This window comes from Dendrobates tinctorius, unplaced genomic scaffold (genome assembly GCF_039654945.1).
Source record: "Dendrobates tinctorius isolate UK_male_01 unplaced genomic scaffold, ASM3965494v1 ptg000082l, whole genome shotgun sequence".
NCBI lineage: Eukaryota > Metazoa > Chordata > Amphibia > Anura > Dendrobatidae > Dendrobates > Dendrobates tinctorius.
The window spans coordinates 8,893,270-8,918,150 of NW_027361750.1; the positions used below are offsets into that span (position 1 = coordinate 8,893,270).

Here is a 24,881-nt window from a genome sequence, read left to right on the forward strand (position 1 = left end):
TTCTTAATCCATATTTATGTGTCTTGAGTATTTACTTTGATATTTGAATGTGTGAGTCTTGTGCTACCATGAAACATATTCTAAATTACAACTAAAGGTTTATTGACCTGCTTTTAGAGGCAGATGCCACCTGCAAAACAGCTTGGACCTACTATAATTGAAACCAGATAAAACAAAATGATTTTTTCTAATTGTTCTACTTTTACTGTAGATATTTTAAAATTTAGTTTTCTGCACAAAAAAGTATGGGGAGAGGAGTCTCCTTACATTAGATAAGCTTATATGGCTGACAAGTAATATAAGAGAAAAGGAGGTGACCTCACACACAGCTGATCTTACATGTAGTAACTGTGCTGCTTCTCTCTTGTGTGGAGCTTCGCGGTGTTTACCTGCAGGTATGCACTTATATATTGTATTGGAGTAATATAGGATTGATGTACCTTATCACCATTGTTTGCACTAAATATTGTAAAGAAATATTTCCATAGAGACCATGGCTCTGTTTTAGATTTATTTTATTACAAATATGTAATGGAACAAAGCATAAAAATATTAAGCATGGTTGAAAATGTTTTCCCAGATACTGTAGGTCTTCAATTTCAGTTGGAAGCAAAAGGTATTTCAGAGAAAATCATACAAATATCTGACAATATCAAAATTCACAGTCCTGCAGAAAAAAATAAAAAAAGAGGAAAAAGTTAAAATTGAATTGCATCATTTAAAGGGTTAGTACTGCTTTGCTCACTTCTGCATCGAGAGATGAGCGCGGGCAGGTGACATGTCTACCAATGCATATCATGTCTCTAAATTAGCGCAACAGGTTCATGATACTTGCTGATCACACTCCGTCCCAGCAGGTATCAGTACATGGGAAGCCACCAGTCCGCTCACCTCTCTAGGCTCGAGAAGTGCTCCCATTACATGATGTTATGAAGCAGCTTTTATAAACAAAGGTTTGGATTGTATTGTGTTTTAAAGAGCAACATGATCATTCAAGCAGTTTGAAATGTGTGATGGGGGCTTGATTGTGATTGCAGATTCTCTTTAATACTGTCTGAAGTTTGTATTTTGAAATTTGGTGACAGATCCGCTTTAATGTTTATAGGAGGTTAGGTTCCCACCAAACAGACTCATCTATTGGACAAAATGATTGGTTGGAAAACATTGTATAAACCATTAGAAGACATACTGTATAAAAAAAAAAAAAAAAAAATTATATATATATACTATTACTATATATATATATATATATATATATATATATATATATATATATATATATATATATATATAGTATAAAAGAAAAAAAAAAAACTGCATACACATTGCCTGCCAAACCAAATCATCTGTCTAGATGCTATGGATACTTCTCTTTGTTTCCCTTACATTAATTTTGGTAAATTATCCTGACCTTACAAAGCTGAACATACAAACATAAATACACCATCACACACAACTAGATCAGAGAATTGCGTCTTTGTTGTGCCATACTAAAAGAAATTCTGAAATTGTAAAAAATTATTAAAGTACCTTGCTACAGCTCGGATAAAATCCAGCGACACAGTACATTTGTACTTGGGTCCATCAAGCTGATCGTCATGGCCCACCAGAGTTAAAAGCTGAAGAGTCACAAGGGAAGAGATCTATAGAAAAAAAGAGAAAGACATACGAAAGGTTATTTACAACCAAAAGCATAAAAATAAAATGATCTGCAAATGAGCGACGTATGAGGAGCAGCAACTCCGTCCACGTGTCCCTCGTGGAGACTGTTCTGCAATGTTTGGACCGCCGCAGGCTGCCTGATTCTGGTCAACCAACATGGTGAAACAACTGCGAGGACACGCACGTTTCGCAATTCAGCGCTGGCATTTTCAGGACTTCGCATTCTATTTACCTGAGAAAAAATATTTGCAGTGGGGGCCACTCTGCTGTCCACAATACTGTACAGTATAGCCAACAGTCGGTCCAGAGGGAAAGGCTTGGGGCCCAGAAGATGATTGCTAGTCTGAAAATAAAAGTAAAAAATCACGGCTAATAATTCCTAATCGGGGTTCCGCCTATTCAACATCATCTACCAATAACCTATAAACCACACGTGTATGAATGATAAAGAAGGAAAATCACTGGGACAAATGTAACCTGTTCAGAATCTGAAAAGGGAAAATGTACGTAAGGTAGGGGAAAACGAAGCTCTATATGGGACACTGACCATAATAAAAATGATTGACCACATACACAGAGCATCTACTTTAATAGCACACCAATAGATCCATCTGCACAAATAGGTTGTATATTAAAGGGAATCTGTCAGCAGGTTTTTATATGTAATATGAGAGCGGCATGATGTAGTGGCTGAGACCCTGATTCCACTTTTCTGGGCTGCTTGCTGTCATTTTTATATAATCACCGTTTTCTCTGCTGCAGATCTAGCAGTTCTCTAAATGCAGAGACCTGCATAACCTTGACCACACTACTGATTGGCACCTTTCTGTGTACACTGTGCATAGGCAGACAGCTGTCAATCATTGATGGGGGCAGGGTTAAAGAGAGCAGTTGAGTAGGAAGGATGAGACACCTAGTCCTGTAGTGATAATCTCCTGCTGATAAAACACTCATTTTATTAAAACAGCAACACACCGCCTAGAGAATGCAGAAAAGAAAAAGCCTCACTGTGTAATACGTAATTGGTTGCTTCTTATTGATACAGCCAGGATCCAAGTCCGTTGACCATCAGATTAATTAGAAAAAGGAAGAAAGAAGGATCCGTAGGCTGGATACGAATAAAAATTTACTTTTATTTCATTCCATTAAAAAAAACCTGTAAGGGGGCTCAGGTATGTTGGATTTAAAGATGCTCAATCCTTCTGAGATAAGGCACTGTCAGATGTCCACGACCTTCCATGGAGGGGGAGGGGTGTGACTTACAACACCCAGAACTGTCAGTCCTAACACAACCATATCTCCTAGTAAAAATTCTCCAGAACTTACTTAACATTTTCCCAGCAGTAACCGAAGTCTTCTTTAGGGAAGCCTGCCAGCACAAAATGACCAATCAACTCTGCACCTACTATATTTCCTATTATTTCCACCCTTCTCCAGCTCCTAAATATCCTGAGGAAGGTGGGAAGGGGCACTGGACTGTTGGACACACTAAGGGTGAACCGAATACCAGTGCTTGGTTTGAACAGTCATTTTATGCTGACAGATTCCTTTTAAACATAATTTGATGTGGAAATGTGGACATTTTTGAGAATGCAAATTCTGAATGCAATTAAGTTTGCAAAAAAAGGAGATTTTTGTGTACTCACCGTAAAATCTCTTTCTCTTAGCCTTTAATTGGGGGACACAGAACCGTGGGTGTTATGCTGCTGTCCACTAGGAGGCGACACTATGCATAATCTGAAAAAGATTAACTTTGGCTCCTCCTCTGCAGTATACACCCCTGGACGGCGTCAGCCTTCTCCAGTTTTGTGCAAAAGCATTAGGAGGAATATACCAGAAACATAACCATGCCTGTAAAAAAAGGCTACTATAAACAGGCTCAAACAACAATATGAGAACCCAACCGTAACAACGGCCCGCAAGGGCAACAGGGTGGGAGCTGTGTCCTCCAATTAAAGGCTAAGAGAAAGATTTTACGGTGAGTACACAAAAATCTCCTTAACTCTGTCGCCTTATTGGGGGACACAGAACCGTGGGACGTCCCAAAGCAGTCCCTGGGTGGGAAGCAGTGGACGAATATTATGCTGACAGTCCTCTAGACTTGGGGGTACTGCCGCCTGCAGGACCCGTCTACCCAGGCTCGCATCCGCTGAGGACTGGGTATGCACTCTGTAGTGTTTTGTAAATGTGTGCAGGCTAGTCCAAGTGGCTGCCTTACACACTTGATGTGCTGAGGCTTGATGCCGAATGGCCCAAGAGGCCCCTACCGCCTGCGTAGAGTGTGCCGTGATACCGGCCGGAAGGGGAGAATTGTTGAGGCGGTAAGCCTCTTGAATGGTGGACTTGATCCACTTAGCAAGGGTGGCTTTGGAAGCCGGTAGGCCCTTGCGAACGCCTTCTGGAAGAAGGAAAAGTGAATCAGACTTCCGGAAGGGAGCAGTCCTAGACACGTAAATACGCAAGGCCCTGACAAGGTCAAGCGTATGCAGAGCCTTCTCTACCCTATGAACGGGAGCCGGGCAAAGAGACAGTAGTGATATTTCCTCATTGAGGTGGAAGCTGGACACGACCTTCGGAAGGAAGGATGGTACTGTACGGAGAACCACCTTGTCCTGGGGAAAAACCAGGAAGGGTTGTCTGCAGGAAAAGAGCTGAAAGTTCAGACGCCCTGCGTAGCGAGGTGATTGCCACCAGGAAAAACCACTTTCTGTGATAGAAAGCGGAGTGAGACCACCCTAAGGGGTTCAAAAGGAGGTGACTGTAGTGCTGTCAAGACCAGGTTGAGGTCCCACGTCTCCAACGGACGTTTGTAGGGGGGAACCAATCGGGAAACCCCTTGGAGAAAAGTCTTCACTTGCGGCTTGTTAGCAATACGCCTCTGAAAGAGCACTGAGAGCGCTGACACCTGGCTCTTCAGCGAGCCCAGGGATAGCCCGGCGTCCAGGCCTGACTGAAGGAAACCGAGGACCTTTGGAAGAGAATAGGGAAGTGGAATCTGCCCACGAGAATCGCACCATGTGAAGAAAATCTTCCAGGTACGATAGTAAATCCTGGCTGGAGTTGGCTTTCGAGCCCTGATCATGGTTTTAACAACGTCCGGTGAAAAACCTGCTTGGGTCAAAACCCAGGTCTCAATGGCCACGCCGTCAAATTGAGAGCCCCTGAGTTCTGGTGGAAGAACGGGCCTTGTGACAGGAGGTCGGGACGTGTGGGGAGACGCCAGGGGGTGTCTGCTGTGAGTTGCACGACGTCGGCGTACCATGTACGCCTGGGCCAGTCTGGAGCGATCAGAATGGTGGGAACACCCTCTTGTTTGATCTTCCTCAGGACTCTGGAGATCAGGGGGAGGGGTGGAAAAATGTACAGAAGCTGGAACTGGGTCCAGTCCTGAACCAGGGCATCTGCTCCGAGCGACCGCGGATCGTGCGTCCTGGCCATGAAATTGGGAACCTTGGCATTGAGATGGGATGCCATCAGATCCACGTCCGGGGTCCCCCAACGATGACAGATCTGACAGAAGACTTCGGGATGGAGAGACCATTCCCCCGAGTCCATTCCTTGTCGGCTGAGATAGTCGGCTTCCCAGTTGTCCACACCCGGAATGTGGACCGCGGAGAGTACCGACCTTGCAGCCTCCGCCCATTGTAGGATACGCGTTATTTCGGTCATCGCCTGGATGCTGCGGGTGCCGCCTTGATGGTTCACGTATGCCACTGCCGTGGCATTGTCCGACTGTACTCTGATATGAGAGTCTGCCAGCAAGTGATGGAAGGCTTTCAACGCCAGGAAGATGGCCCGAATTTCCAGGATGTTGATGGGCATGGTCGATTCCCTTGGTGACCACCTGCCTTGCGCTCTGATGTAGGTGCACCGCGCCCCAACCCATAAGGCTTGCGTAGGTGGTCAAAACCTTCCATTGACCGGAGAGAAAGGATTTTCCCCTTGCAAGCGAGGTTGGCTTGAGCCACCAGTGCAGGGACCTCCTGGTGTTTGCTGATAACCGGAACTCCCTGTCGAGGGAGAATGGATTCCTGTCCCAGGACTTGAGGATGGCCAGTTGAAGGGGTCTGAGGTGAAACTGGGCAAATGGTACCGCCTCCATTGCTGCTGCCATCCTGCCAAGTACTCTCATGGCATACCGGAGAGATCTGGGGGACTTGCGGAGGAGTGTGTGAACTCCCAGACAGAGAGCCAGTGCCTTGTCCCTGGGGAGGATCACCAGACCCTTGGAGGTGTCGAATAGCATCCCCAGGAAGGTCAGAGACTGACTCGGGGTAGTCGAGGACTTCTGTAAATTGACTAACCATCCCAGGCGCGTCAGAGTGTCGATCGTGATCGAGACGTTGACCTCGCAGTCCTTGATGGTGGGGGCCTTGATGAGAAGGTCGTCCAGGTATGGAACGACTACTATGCCTCTGGAGTGCAGAACGTCCATGGTAGCTGCCATGACCTTTGTAAATGTTCTGGGAGCCGTGGCGAGACCGAACGGGAGGGCCACAAACTGGTAATGGTCTTGGTTGATTGCGAATCTGAGAAACCTCTGATGGGCGGGAGCAATCGGTATATGCAGGTATGCGTCCTGTATGTCTATGGAGGCAAGATATTCTCCTTTTTCCATAGACGCAACGATTGACCGGAGGGATTCCATGCGGAAGTGACGAACTCGAACATACTTGTTGAGTTGCTTGAGGTCTAGTATGGGTCGGACGCTGCTCGGACGCTGCCTCCCTTCTTGGGCACCACGAACAGGTTGGAGTAGAACCCTCAGAAGCGCTCTTCTGCTGGGACTGGTACTATGACTCCTGCTCGCAGGAGGGAAGAAACCGCTTGACGGAAGGCCTGAGCTTTTTGGGCTGGTAGTAAACTCGATTTTGTATCCTGAAGACACTATTTCCTTGACCCACTTGTCTTCTGTAATAGGCAGCCAGACCTGCTGAAAGAGTAGCAGTCGTCCGCCTACAAGTGGGGTGTCTTCCAGAGGGCATGAGTCAGGATGAGGGAAAAGTCTGAGGTTTTCCTCCTTTAGGTTTTGCCTGGCTTGTCTTTGATTGCCAGTTCCTGTCCGGCCTCTGTGCCGCACGTGTGTTGTCCCTGCGGGGGGAACGATTACGGTTTTGTGCTGGGCGTGAGACGGACCAGCCTGAAGAATTCCGAAAGGATCGGAAACGAGATTGATTACGCCTTTTAAACGTGCATTTTGGTCTTAGTTGGGGAAGTACTTTTGCCCCCGGTAGCATTGGATATCATTGTATCCAGCTTTCCACCGAAAAAACGGCCACTGAAGTACGGGAGATTTGTTAGGGACGTTTTTGAGGCCGCATCCGCTTTCCATTCTCTTAGCCAGAGAATACACCGGATTGTGATGGCGTTTGATGCTATTCCCGCTATTCCTCTTGTAGAGTCCAACGCTGCATGGACCATGTAATCTGCCACCACTGCAATTTGCACCGCCTAGTCCGCCAGCTGAGGATTTGAAGCTTGAAGGCCCTTTTGCAATAGATCAGCCCAAGCCATGATGGCCTTGGCTGCCCAAACTGAAGCAAATGCGGGAGCCAAAGAGGCACCTGCCGCTTCAAAGATTGAACGAGCCATGCGTTCGACTTGTCTGTCTGCTGTGTCCTTGAGGGTTGAACTGTCCGGCAGCGAGAGAAGCGTTTGTGCTGCCAGCCTAGAGACTGGAGGGTCCACTTCAGGCGAATCTGTCCAATCCTTGGTGTCTTTCTGTGGAAAGGGGTAATTTGCTTCCAAATACTTGCGATTGGCAAATTTTTTCTCAGGCTGCGAAAAATGCTTAGAAAGGATTTTTTGAAATTCCGGGTGATTAGGGAAGACCTTCGATGGTTTCTGAACACTTTCAAAGGAAATCTTGTGTTCTGGTGCTTCCGGGGTTGGATCTGAAATGTCCAGCACCCGAAGGATGGAAGAGACGATATCCTCAACTATTGCAGTATTGCTAGGGGGACAAGATAATTCTCTGTTTCGTTGTCTGGGTTAGAGTCACATATGCCTTCCGAGTCTGTGGTTGGAAATCGTTGCGGAGATCCGCATTGTCTGTCTCTGTCAGGGGACGGACTAGGTGACCTGGAGCCACTGTGTCTCTCCCTGGAGGGGGACGACCGAATGCTATGTGAGGACGCAGATGAATGCGACCTGTGGGTCCGCTTACGTCTGAGACTGTCGGAAGTGGCATGTCCCCGAGATGGGCTGTCCCTTTGCTGGGTAACGTTCATAGCCGAGACATGACCCTGCAAAGCCTGCAGTAGTGTAGAGGTCAGGCTATGTATGGACTGTGTTATAGACTGCAACATCTGAGTAGCCCATTCCGGTATGGAAGAAGACGCAGAAGCGTTGGTTCTGACCCAGTGTTTTGGACACAGTCCCGGCAGTGTGGGTCCATGCTGCCCCTGGGGAGTGGTCTTGCAGGCTGTGCAGAATGCATAAAAGCAGTCTTGCCTGGTTTTCTTCCTTGAGCCCGGCATCATGCACAGAGGCTGGCTAGCAGGGGTCCTACAGGGGCTATGCAAAGGGGAGAACTTATAGGTAATATGAATGCACAGCTGAGTAAAGAGAACCCAGCTGTGATCTTACCCCACCAGTGTGCCCCTAAGTCCAGCGCCGACAAATCACAGTCTTGTGCCCCCCGGAGACTGCTGTATGGCTGTCAGCTATGTTTCCTGCTGCAGCAAGATGGCCACCGGGATTCTGAGGTGGAGGGGGAAGGGGGCGGAGAGCTGAAAAGGGCGCGCTGAGCTATGTAAAAGCGTGCCCCTCCTGCCTGATCCGCCCCTTCTATGACACTGCAGAGTGTCATTTTCGTCATCCGGGGGGCGGGCCAGGGGGCGGGAATAGGGCGGCGACTTCGGCTAGGCCAAAGCCGCGGCCTAAATTTGATACCTCATGCCCAGAAGGGCTCCAGGACGGCGCGGTTGTCCGGGGGGGGGGGTCTGATTCAAACCAGACCCCCCCGGATTGAACGGCAAGCTAGCGGTGGTGTTATGAGCGTGAACTAGGCCCTGTGGGGGGTCCCTTTGAGGCGCTATGCAGCTGGTGCTGCCACAGAGACAGGGGTGCAGGGAGCCCTGTCTCTGACAAGTGCCATGCCTGCCTGCACCTCCCCCGGTCCCAACAGGAGCCCGCAGCTGGGCTGGGGTCCCTGGACTTGTAAGTGGCCAAATGGCGCCTGATACAGGCCCTACCTGCGGTGTCTCAACCTAATGCCCCCAGAGGGGGATTAGGGAGGGTGCTGCTGTCACCGTCAGGGGGCTTCATCCTATCCTCGACCTCAACCCAGAGCCCAAGGGAACTGGGGAAGGAGGGGGGGGTCTCGACTTCGGGCCAGTACCCGAGGGACTGGGGAAGGAGCGACATGGGGAATAGCCGTCTCGACCTCAATCGGGTACCCCTTAATAGGGGACCGAGGAGGGAGCCATGCCGGGAGTCTCGCTGGGGACCCGCTTTTCTTCATCTGTAATCCGTTGAAAAAAAAAAAAAAAAAAAAAAATCAAGGAAAAAAACGGAGTAAAAAATCTTAGGTGTGCCTCCTTGCGACACTAAGCAAAAACTGGAGAAGACTGACGCCGTCCAGTCCAGGGGTGTATACTGCAGAGGAGGAGCCAAAGTTAATCTTTTTCAGATTATGCATAGTGTCGCCTCCTAGTGGACAGCAGCATAACACCCACGGTTCTGTGTCCCCCAATAAGGCGACAGAGTAATTAGTCTCTGGTGGGATAATTCCTCTCCAGCGCAAAGACACTGACCAGGCTCCAGGGATCAGCAGCTGCTTGTTAAGGGAGTCCGCTGTGGATGACCTTTTCTAGATCTCAAACTTTAGGTTATGTGCACACGTGCGGAATTGCCCTGGAAACTTCCGCGGCAATTCCGCAACTCCTTGCTGCGGGAAAAATTGCATGAAATTTGCATGCGGAATTCCTGTGAAAAAGTAGCGTTTTGCAAGCGTAATTAGCTTGCAGAATGCTAGCGTTTTCCAAGTGATCTGTAGCATCGCTTGGAAAACGGATTGAGAGGTTGGTCACACTTGTCAAGCATAGTGCTTGACAAGTGTGACCAACTTTTTACTATTGATGCTGCCTATGCAGCATCAGTAGTACAAGATAGAATGTTCGAAATAATAATAATAAAAAAATATTGTTATTCTCACCTTCCGACGGCCCTCGATCTGCTCTGCGGCGCTTTGCGCGAAGGACCTGAGATGACATCACGCTTACGAGAGAACGATGTCATCAGCGGTCATTCGTGCAAAGCATTACTGGGCCCGGAAGATGCCGGGAGCGTGGTGAGAGGCGGGAAGGCTCCGGGGGCCATCAGAAGGTGAGAATAAAAAATAGTTATTTTTATTCTATTTTATACATGATTATGGTACCCAGAGCCTGGATGAGAGTCTCCCCTCCTCCAGACCCTGGGTACCATCCGCACATGAAGCGCTCACTTCACGCATAGCCACATGCGTAAAATGAGCGTTTCAATGCAATCCTATGGGTGCGGAATGGCCGCGATTCCGCAAAAAGAATGAGTATGCTGCGGATTTTTCCGCTATGCGATTCCGCAGCGGAAAAATCCGCAGCATTAGCACAGCATTGCGGCATCCCACAGGATGCTTTTTTTTTGAGTTTTCGCGCATAAAAAATGCCGCAAAAATGCAAAAAAAAAGCTACGTATGCACACAGCCTTATCGACTGCAGATTCCGTCTCTTAAGAACTGTTGATTACCTAATCTATATTATATAACCTGTGTAGGATTACTGGCCACACAGTCACGCCTCGGTGCTCTACAGCAGGGTTCCCCAACTCCAGTCCTCAAGGCCCACCAACGGATCATGTTTTCAGGATTTCCTTTGTATTACATAGGTGAAGCAATGATCACCTGAGCACTACTAAGGAAATCCTGAAAACATGATCTTTTGGTGGGCCTTGAGGACCGGAGTTGGGGAACCCTGATCTACAGAACAAGGCAATAGCTTTAATACCGTCACATGATATTTTACACAGGTTTCTATTAATGTATAAGGTCTCCATTTTACCTTTTCGTGTTTCTTCAGGAAATCAGTTTTCCTAATCTTCCCATGATGCTAACATAAAAAAAAAAAATCTTTATTTAGCTTATTAAGCCAGAAGATTCACAACTAAAAGTCTGCCTGAAACACAAAAGCTGCTATGTAAAAGTGAGTAATAATAATTGTCTAGTGAGGATAAAACTTACATGACACACACAAGTGAATGTGCAGTGAAGGCGGATCTGCCACCATTGTTCACAATACAGTGTAAATTAAAGAACAGATCTCTTAGACCTGATTAGTACGGACACTTTAAACTGGAAACCTGCCTGAACATGGATGTATAATCTTGAGTCCAACTAAAGAATGAAATAAGAGCCAGTGTATTCACTCCGACTGACAGCTGCAGCGTTTACTGAGCAGTGGGAGATTTCAGCAGGGAAAAGGGACACTGAGGAGCTGTCAATCAGGCTACCTGGGCATAGACTGAGATTACATTTTCAAAACGAATTACACAACCATCAGGACAAGGGTTTTCAAAGTAAGTATGCCATCCTCATCAGGTCCAAGATCTTTTTAATAAACCCAATAAATAATTTCACTGTAAATTTCAGTAAAACCTAGCCATAACTTATATGTATAGAGGTAGTGGAGGGGCATTTTAAGGACTTGTGCTGATGTTGATGGCATAGGCTCAGATATGCCAACAGTGTCTGGTTCAGGGTCTTGAATCTCTGAGCTCTGCAGCAGTGAGCCAGAAAGAGACAAAGCGGCACAGCGCTTTTCTAGAGCTGCTCCAATCGGACATACCCCGGTGATATTCCGACTGTACTATGTGAGCCATATAATCTACAATTGTTAGAATATTTCCTTTCAGTTTACATCTCAATGGACATTTTTAGGCTGCATACTGTAATTACAGGGGGTCAGGGTTCCAGACACAGTGACAGCTGAGCAGCGCTGTTTAAGAACTGAACTGTCTGCAGCTTCTGTGGTCTATATTCAGCTGAGCTGTGCCGACTCTATTTTGAAAGCTTAGGCTGAAGCCCCTGTACCTTGCACCATGAGCTAATTTTCGTCCTTACTACAATTAAAGGAGCACACTGGTAAAATATTTAAATTTTCCCTTTTATTAGTGAACAGTAATGTGTATGCAGAGAGTGTATTACAATATTCACTGACTGCCATCTTCTGCCGTCATGCGGAGAGGTAGGGCTTAGGGCCTACCGGGTATACACCAACCTTCCGATGGTAAGGTTGGGCTTGACTGCTAGCAGATACCAAGCGCCACTCCGGGCAGCACCTGGGGATGCCCCGCTCCACCCAGAAGTAGGACGGCGCCTGGTGTCCTCCTCCACAGTGAAACCAAGATATAGCAAGCGATTACTGGCAACTACCCAAGCTAAGAGGTGAGTGCTTATAAAAGTGGAGAGTGGAGAAAACCAGAACAGCTGGGCTACCTCAGGACAGAAAGCTTGCAACAACAGAACATGGGAAATCCGCACAGCTAACTGGAAAGCAAAGTAGATCCAGCCAGTGCAGGAGCGTGTAGGCCAAACCCTGCGATCTTCTGACCCCAGAAATAGAAGAGACCACTCTCTGTCGTGGTATCCCTGTGACAGGCAGTTACTGCATGAGACTCACAATGAGCCTAGGGAGTCTTGGTATGATTCTCAAAGACTTGAACTGAGAAAGTATCTGCTGTTCCACACAAAAGACACAGATTCAGAAGGTAAAAAATGTAGTCATGTCACCACAGAGCGGCCTGGAGCCCCGCTGAAAACGTCAGAAAATGACAATGGGCGATTACTGATTTACAGTATCTGCACACACATTACATTTTGATAACAGATGGGAAAATCAAATAAACACTGATGTTCCTTAAGGCTGTGTGCACACGTTGCTATTTTTAAGCGTTTTTTTCCGCGGAGGAATCGCATCGATTCCGCACCCATAGGAATGCATGAGATCCGCTTACTTCCCGCATGTGGCTATGCCCACCATGCACAAAGTGAGCGGCTCATGTGCAGATGGTACCCACGGTGTGGAGTAGAGGAGACTGTCCTCCAGGCCCTGGGTACCATATCCCTGTAAAAAAAAAGAAAAAAAATCGGGTTATATTCACCTTCCAGCGTCCCGCGCAGCCTTCCCGGGCCTCAGCGATGCTCCCATTCCCAGTAATGCTTTGCGAGACCGTTGATGACGTCGCGGTCTCGCGATTACTGTAGCGGTCCCTATGCCTCACGAGATGGCTACAGTATCGCGAGACCGAGACGTCATCAAAGCATTACTGGGAACGGGAGCATCGCTGAGGCCCGGGAAGGCTGCGCGGGATGCCGGAAGGTGAATATAACCCGATTTTTTATTTTTTTTTTTTTATTATTTTTAACATTAGATCTTTTACTACTGATGCCGCATAGGCAGCCTCAATAGTAAAAAGTTGGTCACACTCGTCAAACACTATGTTTGACGAGTGGGACCAACCTGTCAATCACATTCCAAGCGATGCTTCAAATTGCTTGGAAAGTGCTTGAATTTCGCACGCGAAAATCGCGGAAAAAATGCAAAAAAAAAAAACCATGCAAAAAGACCCGCATGTTTTTCCTGGGAAGAAGTGCGTTTTTTTCTGCATACGTGGGCACATAGCCTTAAAGAATGACTGTTGTTTTACTAATTTTTTTCAATAATAGTGCATGCCTGTCTGCAGAATTTCCCATTACTGAGACAGTAAATGACAGTTGATGCTTATAAACCTTTATGAGAAACGGTCACATCAGAACCAGCAGCAGAATGTCTGTGTCTGCCTCTAACTCCTCCCCCTCCATAGAACTCAATGAGCACCAACTGTCACCTCCGATCTCAGTAGTGGAAAAAAGCAGATTGCTCTGATAAGATATATTACAAAATGTCTTATTTTCACACGTACTATAGATTTCTGAAATAAAAATGAAACCGATTGTTACGCTTTAACCCCTTACCTACAATGGACGTAATATTCCGTCCATGTGACCCTGGACCTAATTACCATGGACGGAATATTACGTCCCAGCGATCAGCGGCGCCCACGTGGTGAGCGCCACTGATCGCGGCCGGGTGTCAGCTGATTAACACAGCTGACACCCGGCACAATGTGTCAGGGGCGCAGACCGCCCCCGACACGTTAACCCCTTGTACACCGCGATCAAACACGATCGCGGTGTACCGGGGGTTAAAGGGAAGCATCGGCAGGGAGGGGGCTCCCTCCTTGCTTCCCTGAGCCCCCACACCAGCGCAATGTGCAGCGCTGCTGCGGGGGTCTCTTTCCCTACAGGCCCCCGGATCCAAGATGGCGACGGGGGCCTTCGGGGGCCTGTAGGGAGCTGACTTCCTCACTGCCTGCAAAGCGCAGGCATGAGGAAGTTTGCAGAACTGCCTGTGACAGATTGCTGATCTGTCACAGTGATCTGTGATGTGACAGATCAGCGATCTGTCACAGGACAGTGATGTCCCGCCTGGGACAAGGTAATAAAGTAAAAAAAAAAAAAAAAAAAAGTGTTAAAAATAATTTAAAAAAAAAAATAAAAAAAAAAAATAAAAAAAAATCGCTAAATAAATTAGTAAAAAAAAAAAAAAAAAATATTCCCCAATAAATCCATTTTTTCAAAATAAAACAAAAAAAAAAACAATAAAAGTACACATATTTGGTATCGCCGCGTCCGTAGCGACCCGCCCTATAAAACTGTCCCATTAGTTAACCCCTTTAGCGAACCCCTTAAAAAATAAAAATAAAAAACGAAGCAAAAAATAATGATTTATTATCATACCACCGAACAAAAAGTGCAATAACGCACGATCAAAAAGACGCATATAAATAGCCATGGTACCGCTGAAGACGTCATCTTGTCCCACAAAAAACGAGCCGCCATAAAGCGTCATCCGCAAAAAAATAAAAAAGTTATAGCTCGCAGAATAAAGCGATACAAAAATAATTATTTTTTTATATAAAATTGTTTTCATTGCAAAAAACCGACAAAACATAAAAAAACGACCTAAATGAGGTATTGCTGTAACCGTACTGACCCGAAGAATAAAAACGCTTTATCAATTTTACCGCACGCGGAACGGTGTAAACGCACCCCCCAAAAGAAATTCATGAAACGCTGGTTTTTGTTCATTCTGCGTCCCAAAAATCGGAATAAAAAGCGATCAAAAATGTCACGTGCCCGAAAATGGTACCAATAAAAACGTCAACTCGTCCCGCAAAAAATAAGACCTCACATGACTCGATGGGTCAAAATACGGAAAAATTATAGCTCACAATATGTGGTGATGCAAAAACTATTTTTACAATAAAAAGCGTCTTTTAGCGTCTGACAGCCGCCAAAAATAAATACCGCCATAAATAGTAAATCAAACCCCCCTTTATCACCCCTTTAGTAAGGAAAAAAATAATAAAACTAAAAGAAAATGTATTTATTTCCATTTTCCCATTAGGGTTAGGGCTAGGGTTAAGGCTAGGGTTGGAGTTATAATTGGGGGGTTTCCACTGTTTGGGCACATCAGGTGCTCTCCAAAGGCAACATGGCGTCTGATCTCAATTCCAGCCAATTCTGCACTGAAAAAGTAAAATGGTGCTCCTTCCCTTCCAAGCTCTGCCATGCGCCCAAACAGTGTTTTACCCCCACATATGGGGTATCAGCCTACTTAGGACAAATTGCAAAACAACTTTTGGGGTCCAATTTCTCCTGTTACCCTGAGAAAAATAAAAATTGGGGGCAAAAATATCATTTTTGCGGAAAAAAAATGATTTTTTTATTTTCACGCCCAGGCGTTATAAACTTCTGTGAAGCACTTGGGGGTTCAAAGTGCTCACCACACATCTAGATAAGTTCCGTGGGGGGTCTAGTTTCCAAAATGGGGTCACTTGTGGGGAGTTTCAATAGTTTAGGTACATCAGAGGCTCTCCAAACGCACATGACACCCGCAGACCAATCCATCAAAGTCTGCATTCCAAAACGTCACTACTTCCCTTCCGAGCCCCGACGTGTGCCCATACAGAAGTTTTCTCCCACATATGAGGTATCAGCGTACTCAGGACAAATTGGACAACAACTTTTGGGGTCCAATATCTCCTTTTACCCTTGGGAAAATAAAAAAATTGGAGACTAATTGATCATGTTTGTGGAAAAAATACGATTTTTTTATTTTCATGCCTGGGCATTATAAACTTCTGTGAAGCCCTTGGGGGTTCAAAGTGCTAACCACACATCTAGATAAGTTCCTCAGGGGGTCTAGTTTCCAAAATGGGGTAATTTGTTGGGGGTTTCCACTGTTTAGGTACATTAGGGGCTCTCCAAAGGCAACATGACACCCGCAGACCATTCCATCAAAGTCTGCATTCCAAAACGTCACTACTTCCCTTCCGAGCCCCGACGTGTCCCCATACAGTAGTTTTCTCCCACATATGGGGTGTCAGCGCACTCTGGACAAATTGGACAACAACTTTTGGGGTCCAATTTCTCCTGTTACCCTTGGGAAAATAAAAAAAATGGGGACTAAAAGATGATGTTTGTGGAAAAAATACGATTTTTTTATTTTCACGCCCGGGCGTTATAAACTTCTGTGAAGCACTGGGGGGTTCAAAGTGCTCACCACACATCTAGATAAGTTCCTTGGGGGGTCTAGTTTCCAAAATGGTGTCATTTGTGGGGGGTTTCTACTGTTTTGGTACATCAGGGGCTTTCCAAACGCGACATGGTGTCCGATCTCAATTCCAGCCAAAAACGTCAAATGGTGCTGCTTCCCTTCCGAGCTCTGCCATGCGCCCAAATAGTGGTTTACCCCCACATGTGGGGTACCAGCGCACTCAGGATAAATTGCACAATATCTTTTAGGGTCCTGATACTCTTTGAAAAATAAAAATTGGGGGTGAAAAGATCATTTTTGTGGAAAAAATATGATTTTTTTTAATTGTACCACTGTACGTTATAAACTACTGTGAAGCCCTTGTGGGTTCAAAGTTCTCACCACATATCTAGATAAGTTCCTTGGGGGGTCTAGTTTCCAAAATGGGGTCACTTGGGGGGTTTCCACTGTTTAGGTACATCAGGGGCTCTCCAAACGCGACATGGCGTCCGATCTGAATTCCAGCCAATTTTGCATTGAAAAAGTCAAACGGCGCTCCTTCCCTACTGAGGTCTGCCATGCGCCGAAACAGTGGTTCCCCCCCACATATCAGGTATCAGCGTACTCAGGACAAATTGCACAATAACTTTTGCAGTCCAATTTCTCCTGTTACCCTTGGTAAAATAAAGAAAATTGAACCTGAAGTATTTTTTCTGTGAAAAAAAGTTAAATGTTCATTTTTTTTTTAAATATTCAAAAAATTCCTGTGACGCACCTAAAGGGTTAATAAACTTCTTGAATGTGGTTTTAAGCACCTTAAGGGGTGCAGTTTTTAGAATGGTGTCACTTTTGGGTATTTTCTATCATATAGACCCCTCAAAGTAGCTTCAAATGTGATGTGGTCCCTAAAAATAAAATGGTGTTGCAAAAATGAGAAATCGCTGGTCAATTTTTAACCCTTATAACTTCCTAACAAAAAAAAATTTTGGTTCCAAAATTGTGCTGATGTAAAGTAAACATGTGGGAAATGTTATTTATTAAGTTTTTTGTGTGCCGTATCGCTGTGATTTAAGGGCATAAAAATTCAAGGTTGGAAAAAGGAGATTTTTGTGTACTCACCGTAAAATCTCTTTCTCTTAGCCTTTAATTGGGGGACACAGAACCTTGGGTGTTATGCTGCTGTCCACTAGGAGGCGACACCATGCATAATCTGAAAAAGATTAACTTTGGCTCCTCCTCTGCAGTATACACCCCTGGACGGCGTCAGCCTTCTCCAGTTTTATGCCAAAGCATAAGGAGGAACATAACCAAATAACATAACCATGCCTGTAAGAAGGCTACTATGTACGAGCTCAAAGAACAATATGAGAACTCAACAGGAAACAACGGCCCGTAAGGGCAACAGGGTGGGAGCTGTGTCCCCCAATTAAAGGCTAAGAGAAAGAGATTTTACGGTGAGTACACAAAAATCTCCTTTACTCTGTCGCCTAATTGGGGGACACAGAACCTTGGGACGTCCCAAAGCAGTCCCTGGGTGGGAAGCAGTGGATGAATATTGTGCTGACAGTCCCCTAGACTTGGGGTACTGCCGCCTGCAGAACCAGTCTACCCAGGCTCGCATCCGCTGAGGACTGGGTATGAACACTGTAGTGTTTCGTAAACGTGTGTAGGCTAGTCCAAGTGGCCGCCTTGCACACTTGTTGTGCCGAAGCCTGATGCCGAATGGCCCAGGAGGCCCCTACTGCCCGTGTAGAGTGTGCCGTGATACCGGCCGGAAGAGGGGAACTGTTAAGTCGGTAGGCCTCATGTATGGTGGACTTGATCCACCTGGCAAGGGTAGCCTTGGAAGCCGGCAGCCCCTTGCGACTACCTTCCGGAAGAATGAAGAGGGAATCAGATTTCCGGAAAGGTGCAGTCCTGGACACGTAAATTCGCAATGCTCTGACGAGGTCAAGCTTATGCAGAGCCTTCTCCACTCTATGAACCGGAACCGGGCAAAGGGAAGGCAGTGAAATCTCTTCATTAAGGTGAAAGTTGGACACAACCTTCGGAAGGAAGGATGGTACCGTGCGGAGAACCACCTTGTCCTGGTGAAAGGCTAGGAAAGGCCGTCTGCAGGAAAGTGCTGACAATTCCGACACTCTGCGTAACGAGGTGATCGCCACTAGAAAAACCACTTTCTGAGACAGAATGGAGAGTGGAACTCCTCTAAGAGGTTCGAAGGGTGGAGCTTGCAATGCTGTCAGGACCAGATTGAGGTCCCACGTATCCAGCGGACGTTTGTAGGGAGGAACCAATCGGGAAACTCCCTGGATGAAAGTCCTTACTTGCGGTTTAATAGCAATGCGCTTCTGAAAAAGGACTGAAAGCGCCGACACCTGACTCTTAAGCGAACTTAAGGATAGCTTGGCATCTAGGCCCGATTGAAGAAAACCTAGTACCTTCGGGAGGGAATAAGGGAGTGGGACTTGTCCATGAGATTCGCACCAAGAAAAGAAAGCTCTCCAGGTACGATAATAGAGCTTGGCGGAGGCAGGCTTCCTTGCCCTGATCATAGTTGTAATGACTGCCGGTGAAAAACCTGCCTGGGTTAGAATCCAGGTTTCAAGGGCCATGCCGTCAAATTGAGAGCCCCTGAATTCTGGTGGAAAAACGGACCTTGAGACAGAAGGTCGTGACGGTCGGGTAGACGCCAGGGGGCGTCTGCCGTAAGTTGGACGATGTCGGCGTACCAAGTACGTCTGGGCCAGTCTGGCGCGATGAGGATGGTCGGAACTCCCTCTTGCTTGATCTTCCTCACGACCCTGGCGATTAGGGGGAGGGGTGGAAAAATGTACAGGAGTCGGAACTGGGACCAGTCCTGGACCAGGGCATCCGCTCCGAGCGACCGCGGGTCGTGTGTCCTGGCCATGAAATTGGGAACCTTGGTATTGAGATGGGATGCCATTAGGTCCACATCCGGGGTTCCCCAGCGTTGACAGATCTGGTAAAAAATCTCGGGATGGAGAGACCACTCCCCCGAGTCCATTCCTTGCCTGCTGAGGAAGTCGGCTTCCCAGTTTTCTACACCCGGAATGTGTACCGCAGAAAGTACCGACCTTGTGTCTTCCGCCCAGCGGAGGATATGAGCCACTTCTCTCATCGCCTGGGCGCTGCGGGTCCCGCCTTGGTGGTTCACGTATGCCACAGCCGTGGCATTGTCCGACTGTATCCTTATGTGCGAGGCTGCAAGCAAGTGATGAAAGGCTCTCAGTGCCAAGAGAATGGCCCTGATTTCCAGAACATTGATAGGCAATGTCACTTCCCTCGGTGACCACTTGCCCTGTGCCCTGTGATGTAGGTGCACCGCCCCCCAGCCTGTCAGGCTTGCATCGGTAGTCAGGATCTTCCATTGTCCTGAGAGGAATGGCTTCCCTCGTGTAAGCGAGGTTGGTTTGAGCCACCAATGCAGGGACCTCCTGGTTGATGACGTCAACCTGAACTCCCTGTCGAGGGAGAAGGGGTTCCTGTCCCAAGATCTGAGTATGGCTAGTTGAAGGACCCTGAGGTGAAACTGGGCAAATGGCACTGCCTCTATTGCTGCTGCCATCCGGCCGAGGACTCTCATAGCAAACCGGAGATCGAGGAGGACTGCGAAGGAGTGTGTGAACTCCCAGACGGATGGCCAGTGTCTTGTCCTTGGGAAGGAGCACCAGGCCCCTGGCGGTGTCGAATACCATTCCCAGGAATGTTAGAGTCCGAGTTGGGATGGTCGACGATTTCTGTAGGTTGACTAGCCATCCCAGGCGACTCAGAGTGTCTAGAGTGATTGAGACACTGACCTCGCAGTCTTTGAAAGTGGGAGACTTGACGAGGAGGTCGTCCAGGTACAGGACGACTAGGATGCCTCTTGAGTGCAGGACGTCCATGGTGGCCGCCATGACTTTGGTGAACGTTCTTGGAGCCGTGGCGAGTCCGAACGGAAGGGCGACAAACTGGTAGTTGTTTTGGTTGACCGCGAACCTGAGAAACCTTTGGTGGGCGGGAGCAATTGGTATGTGGAGATACGCATCCTGTATGTCTATGGAGGCGAGGTATTCTCCCTGCTCCATGGATGCAATGATGGACCGAAGGGACTCCATGCGGAAATGACGGACCCGTACGTAATTGTTGAGCTGTTTTAGGTCCAGTATGGGTCGGACGCCGCCTCCTTTCTTGGGGACTACGAACAAATTTGAGTAGAATCCTCGGAATCTCTCGTTCGCGGGAACCGGCACCACAACTCCTGATTGAAGGAGAGAGGAAACCGCTTGGTGGAAAACACGAGCCTTTTCTGGTGGTGTTGGAGGAACAGAAAGGAAGAACCGGTTCGGTGGAACGGAAGTGAACTTTATCTTGTATCCGGAAGACACTATTTCCCTGACCCACCTGTCTTCTGTAATAGGCAGCCAGACTTGCTGAAAGAGTAAAAGTCGGCCGCCTACTGGTGGGGTGTCTTCCGGAGGTCTCGAGTCATGATGAAGTGAAGTTCTGAGGTTTTCCTCCCTTGGGTTTCGCTTGGCCTGCTTTCGACTGCCAAGCCCTGTCCGGCCGCTGCTGAGTCCGTGGGTTGTCTCTGCGTGGAGAACGGTTGCGGTTTTGCACTGGGCGTGAAACGGACCAGCCTGAGGAATTCCGAAAGGATCGGAATCACGTCTGGTTTCTTCGTTTAAACGTGCGTTTCGGTTTTAGTTGAGGGAGAGAGGTACTCTTACCCCCAGTGGCATTGGCTATCATGGTGTCCAACTTTTCGCCGAAAAGTCTTCCAGTAAAATACGGAAGTCGCGTGAGGGACTTCTTTGAGGCCGCATCCGCTTTCCATTCTCGCAGCCAGAGGATGCGTCGGATTGTGATGGCGTTTGATGCTATTCCCGCTACACCTCTGATGGAATCCAGGGCTGCATGAATCATGTAGTCTGCTACCACTGCCATCTGGACCGCTTGGTCCGAGAGTTCAGGATTTGAAGCCTGAAGACCCTCCTGTAGTTTTTTGGCCCAAGCCAGGATGGCCTTGGATGCCCAAACTGAAGCAAACGCAGGGCCCAGAGAGGCGCCTGCCGCTTCGAAAATAGAACGAGCCATGCGTTCTACTTGCCGGTCTGCTGCGTCCCTGAGGGTTGAGCTATCCGGCAGAGAGAGTAAAGTCTGCGCTGCTAGTCTAGAAACCGGAGGGTCCACTTCAGGTGGCTCTGTCCATTGTTTGGTGTCTTTCTGTGGGAAGGGGTACTTCGCTTCCAAATATTTGCGATTAGCGAATTTTTTGTCAGGCTGCGCAAACTGTTTGGTAAGTATTTTCTCAAACTCATCGTGATTAGGGAAGACCTTAGGTGGTTTTTGAACACTTTCGAAGCAAATCTTATGTTCTGGGACTTCCGGGGGCGACTCTGGAATTTTTAGCACCCGATGAATGGCAGAAATTATGTCCTCAACTAGCGCTGTATTGCTAGGGGGAGAAGGTACCATGGACCTGACCGTTTCATTATCTGAGTCGGAGTCACAGATGCCCTCCGAATCCTGTGCCTCGCTAAGGTGATCCCTGGAGGGCGACCTGGGGCGGGGGTCTTCTGTGGTGGGGGATCCCTGTGGTAAATTGCACTGTCTGTCTGTGGCAGGGGACTGCCCAGGAGACCTGGAATGACGCTGTCTCTCCCTGGAGGGGGACGACCTTGTGCTATAGTGCGATTCAGGTGATCGAGACCTGTGGGTCCGCTTACGTCTGTGAGAGTCGGAAGCAGCATATTCCTGAGACAAGCTGTCCGTTTGCTGTGTAACGTCCATAGCCGGGGCCCGACTCTGCAGAGCTTGCAGTAATGTAGCAGTTAGGTTGTCTATGGACTGTGACATAGACTGAGACATCTGAGTTGCCCATTCCGGCGTGGCCTGTGACACTGAAGCGTCAGTAGGGACTCCCTAGGGTTCTGACCCAGAGTTCTGGATGCAGTCCCGGCAGTGCGGATACGTGCTGCCACTAGGGAGCGTGGCTTTGCAGGCTGTGCAGAATGCATAGAAACATTCCTGCCTGGTTCTCTTCCTTGAGCCCGGCATAGTGCACAGAGGCTGGCTATAAGGGATCGTACAGGGGTGGCTACGCAGAGGGAACCCACAGAAAGCCTTATAGGAAGTATAGATTCACAGCTGAGTAATGAGAACCCAGCTGTGAGCTTACCCCACCGGTGTGCCCCTAGGTCCAGCGCCGACAGATCCAAGTTCTGTGCCCCCCGGAGACCGCTGTGATGCTCCTCTCCTGGATCTCATCCAGAAAAAATGGCCACCGGGGCTCTGAGGAGAGGGAGGAGGGGGCGGAGAGCTGAAAAGGGCGCGCTGGGCTGTGTAAAAACACGCCCTTTCTGCCTCAATCCGCCCCTTCTATGACACTCCAGCGTGTCATTTTGGTCATCCGGGGGGCGGGGAAAAGGCGGCGGCTTCAGCTAGGCCGAAGCCGCGGCCTAAATTAGAAGCCTGATGCCCAGGAGGGCTCCAGAGCGGCGCGGTAGTCCGGGGGGGGGGCGGATTTGTACCAGACCCCCCCCAGAATGGTCGACTGGATAGCGGTTGTTGTAGCAGGGGTAGCGGTTTTTGTATGGGGTGCCCCTGAAGCGCTATGGAGCCGCTGCTGTTGCAGAGACAGGGACGCAGAAAAACCCTGTCTCTGCTGTGCCATCCAGTCCGCACCCTCCCCCGGCCCCAACAGGATCCCTCAGCCAGCCTGGGGTCCCTGGAAGCTGCGAAATGCTGTCTGATCTCCGACCCTACCTGAGGCGTCTCAACCTAATACCCCCTGCGGGGGATTAGGGAGGGTGCGTCTGTCACCGTCAGGGGGTCTTCATCCTCGCCTCAACCTCAACCCAGACTCCTTAAAGGGGTTGGGGAAGGAGGGGGGTCTCGACCTCGAACCAGGACCCGAGGGACTGGGGAGGGAGCGAAAAAACCACCTCGACCTCAACCGGGTACCCCTAATAGGGGACCGAGGAGGGAGCCATGCCGGGAGTCTCGCTGGGAACCCACTTTTCTTCATCTGTATTTCCGTGAAAAAAAGGAAAAAAACGGAAGAAAAAAGGTGTGCCTCCTTGCGACACTAAGCAAAAACTGGAGAAGGCTGACGCCGTCCAGGGGTGTATACTGCAGAGGAGGAGCCAAAGTTAATCTTTTTCAGATTATGCATAGTGTCGCCTCCTAGTGGACAGCAGCATAACACCCAAGGTTCTGTGTCCCCCAATTAGGCGACAGAGTAATTGCGAAATTTTCAAAATTTTCGCCAAATTTCCGTTTTTTTCACAAATAAACGCAAGTTATTTGAATGCAATTTTACCACTAACATGAAGTACAATATGTCATGAGAAAACAGTGTCAGAATCACCGGGATCCATGGAAGCGTTTCAGAGTTATGACCTCATAAAGGGACAGAGGTCAGAATTGTAAAAATTGGCCCGGGAGTTAACGTGCAAACCACCCTTGGTAGTGAAGGGGTTAAGGCCTACATTATACAGGTCTACCTTAGTGACAATTTACATTTAAAACATTGTGCTATATAAATCAAAGGACACAATCAACATTTTTCAGGTGTTTAAATAAAATATAGTATGCCTCTTCAGAGAGAAAGAGGACTTGAAATCTAGTGCCATCTATATGAAGTAGCAATCCTAAAAGTCAATATCGACCTTTTAACGAGCCTTGTCACATGACTTAGGATAAAAGCCAAACCAGAATTTCAATTTGCAGAAACGGTGTTTCAGGATATTGCCCCTCGTCAGTGCAAAGTCTGAGAACTGATATAGATAAGTGAGAAGCTTAAGACTGGGATCTAAGGGGTAATGTTTCTTCTTGTGGAGAGTGACTGCAGGAAATCAAATCTATACCATAGCACAAGATTCGGTAATCCTGTGAATACAACATCAAATAAAAAAAAACCCAGCAAAGTACCTTTAGAAAAAATCTTTTATCTGTCCTCGCCGGATTATAAGAAGCCAAATATCCAGCTATGAGCAGAAACTTGGAGTAATACGGCAGCTCCACATGTGCATGTGCCGACAGCCCTGGGAAGACAGGATGCAGCATGAAGGTACAAGTCACCAACTTCAGAGCGGAGCTGTAGAAAATTAACTGCGCACACGTCACCTTTCAGCTGGGATGCCTCTCGGTCCTCTTGCTGCATTTTCTCCCACTGAGAGCTGAGGAGAAAGAAGATCAAATGTTGACGGTGCTGTAAAAGAATTCCTAGGACATTATTTCTCATAAAAGAAATGTGTCTTCCCCCCACAAACGAATGAGAAGTTATATACTAGCAGAGAGGTGTATTCACAATCTCACCCCCATAGAGCGACTGTCAGATGGAGCACTGCGAAGAATATTTGGTTTCAGGAGAACATGAATTATACAAGAAAGCTTTTCTCTACAAACATCTCTTTCAGGCCGGTTTCACACTAGCGCTTTTTCAGCGCGCGCACGGCCGGGGGTAGCTCCGCCCCCGAGCCGGCTCTCTGCCCGGCGTGCCCGCCCCTTCCTTGTAGCGCCGCCTCCTAGCGGACAGCGGCGCCTGCGATCGGCGCACCCTATCTTTAGCATAGGGTGCGCCGATCGTGCGCAGGC

The 24,881-nt window shown here is 47.9% G+C and overlaps 1 protein-coding gene across 3 annotated transcripts in view; it reads right to left on the reverse strand.

Annotated features, from left to right (window-relative positions):
* Window positions 1-498: 498 nt before the first annotated feature.
* The window catches only part of ORC5 (origin recognition complex subunit 5), a 41,662-nt gene continuing 17,279 nt past the window's right edge, over window positions 499-24,881 (reverse strand). For all 3 annotated transcript variants that reach the window (XM_073583869.1, XM_073583871.1, XM_073583870.1), the window contains 6 exons: window positions 24,411-24,463; window positions 24,216-24,328; window positions 10,701-10,748; window positions 1,895-2,005; window positions 1,531-1,643; window positions 499-667 (listed from right to left, as the gene is read on the reverse strand). In XM_073583869.1, the coding sequence (XP_073439970.1) occupies window positions 622-667; window positions 1,531-1,643; window positions 1,895-2,005; window positions 10,701-10,748; window positions 24,216-24,328; window positions 24,411-24,463 (484 nt within the window). In that variant the 3' untranslated portion in view covers window positions 499-621. The remainder of the gene's footprint in view (window positions 668-1,530; window positions 1,644-1,894; window positions 2,006-10,700; window positions 10,749-24,215; window positions 24,329-24,410; window positions 24,464-24,881) is intronic.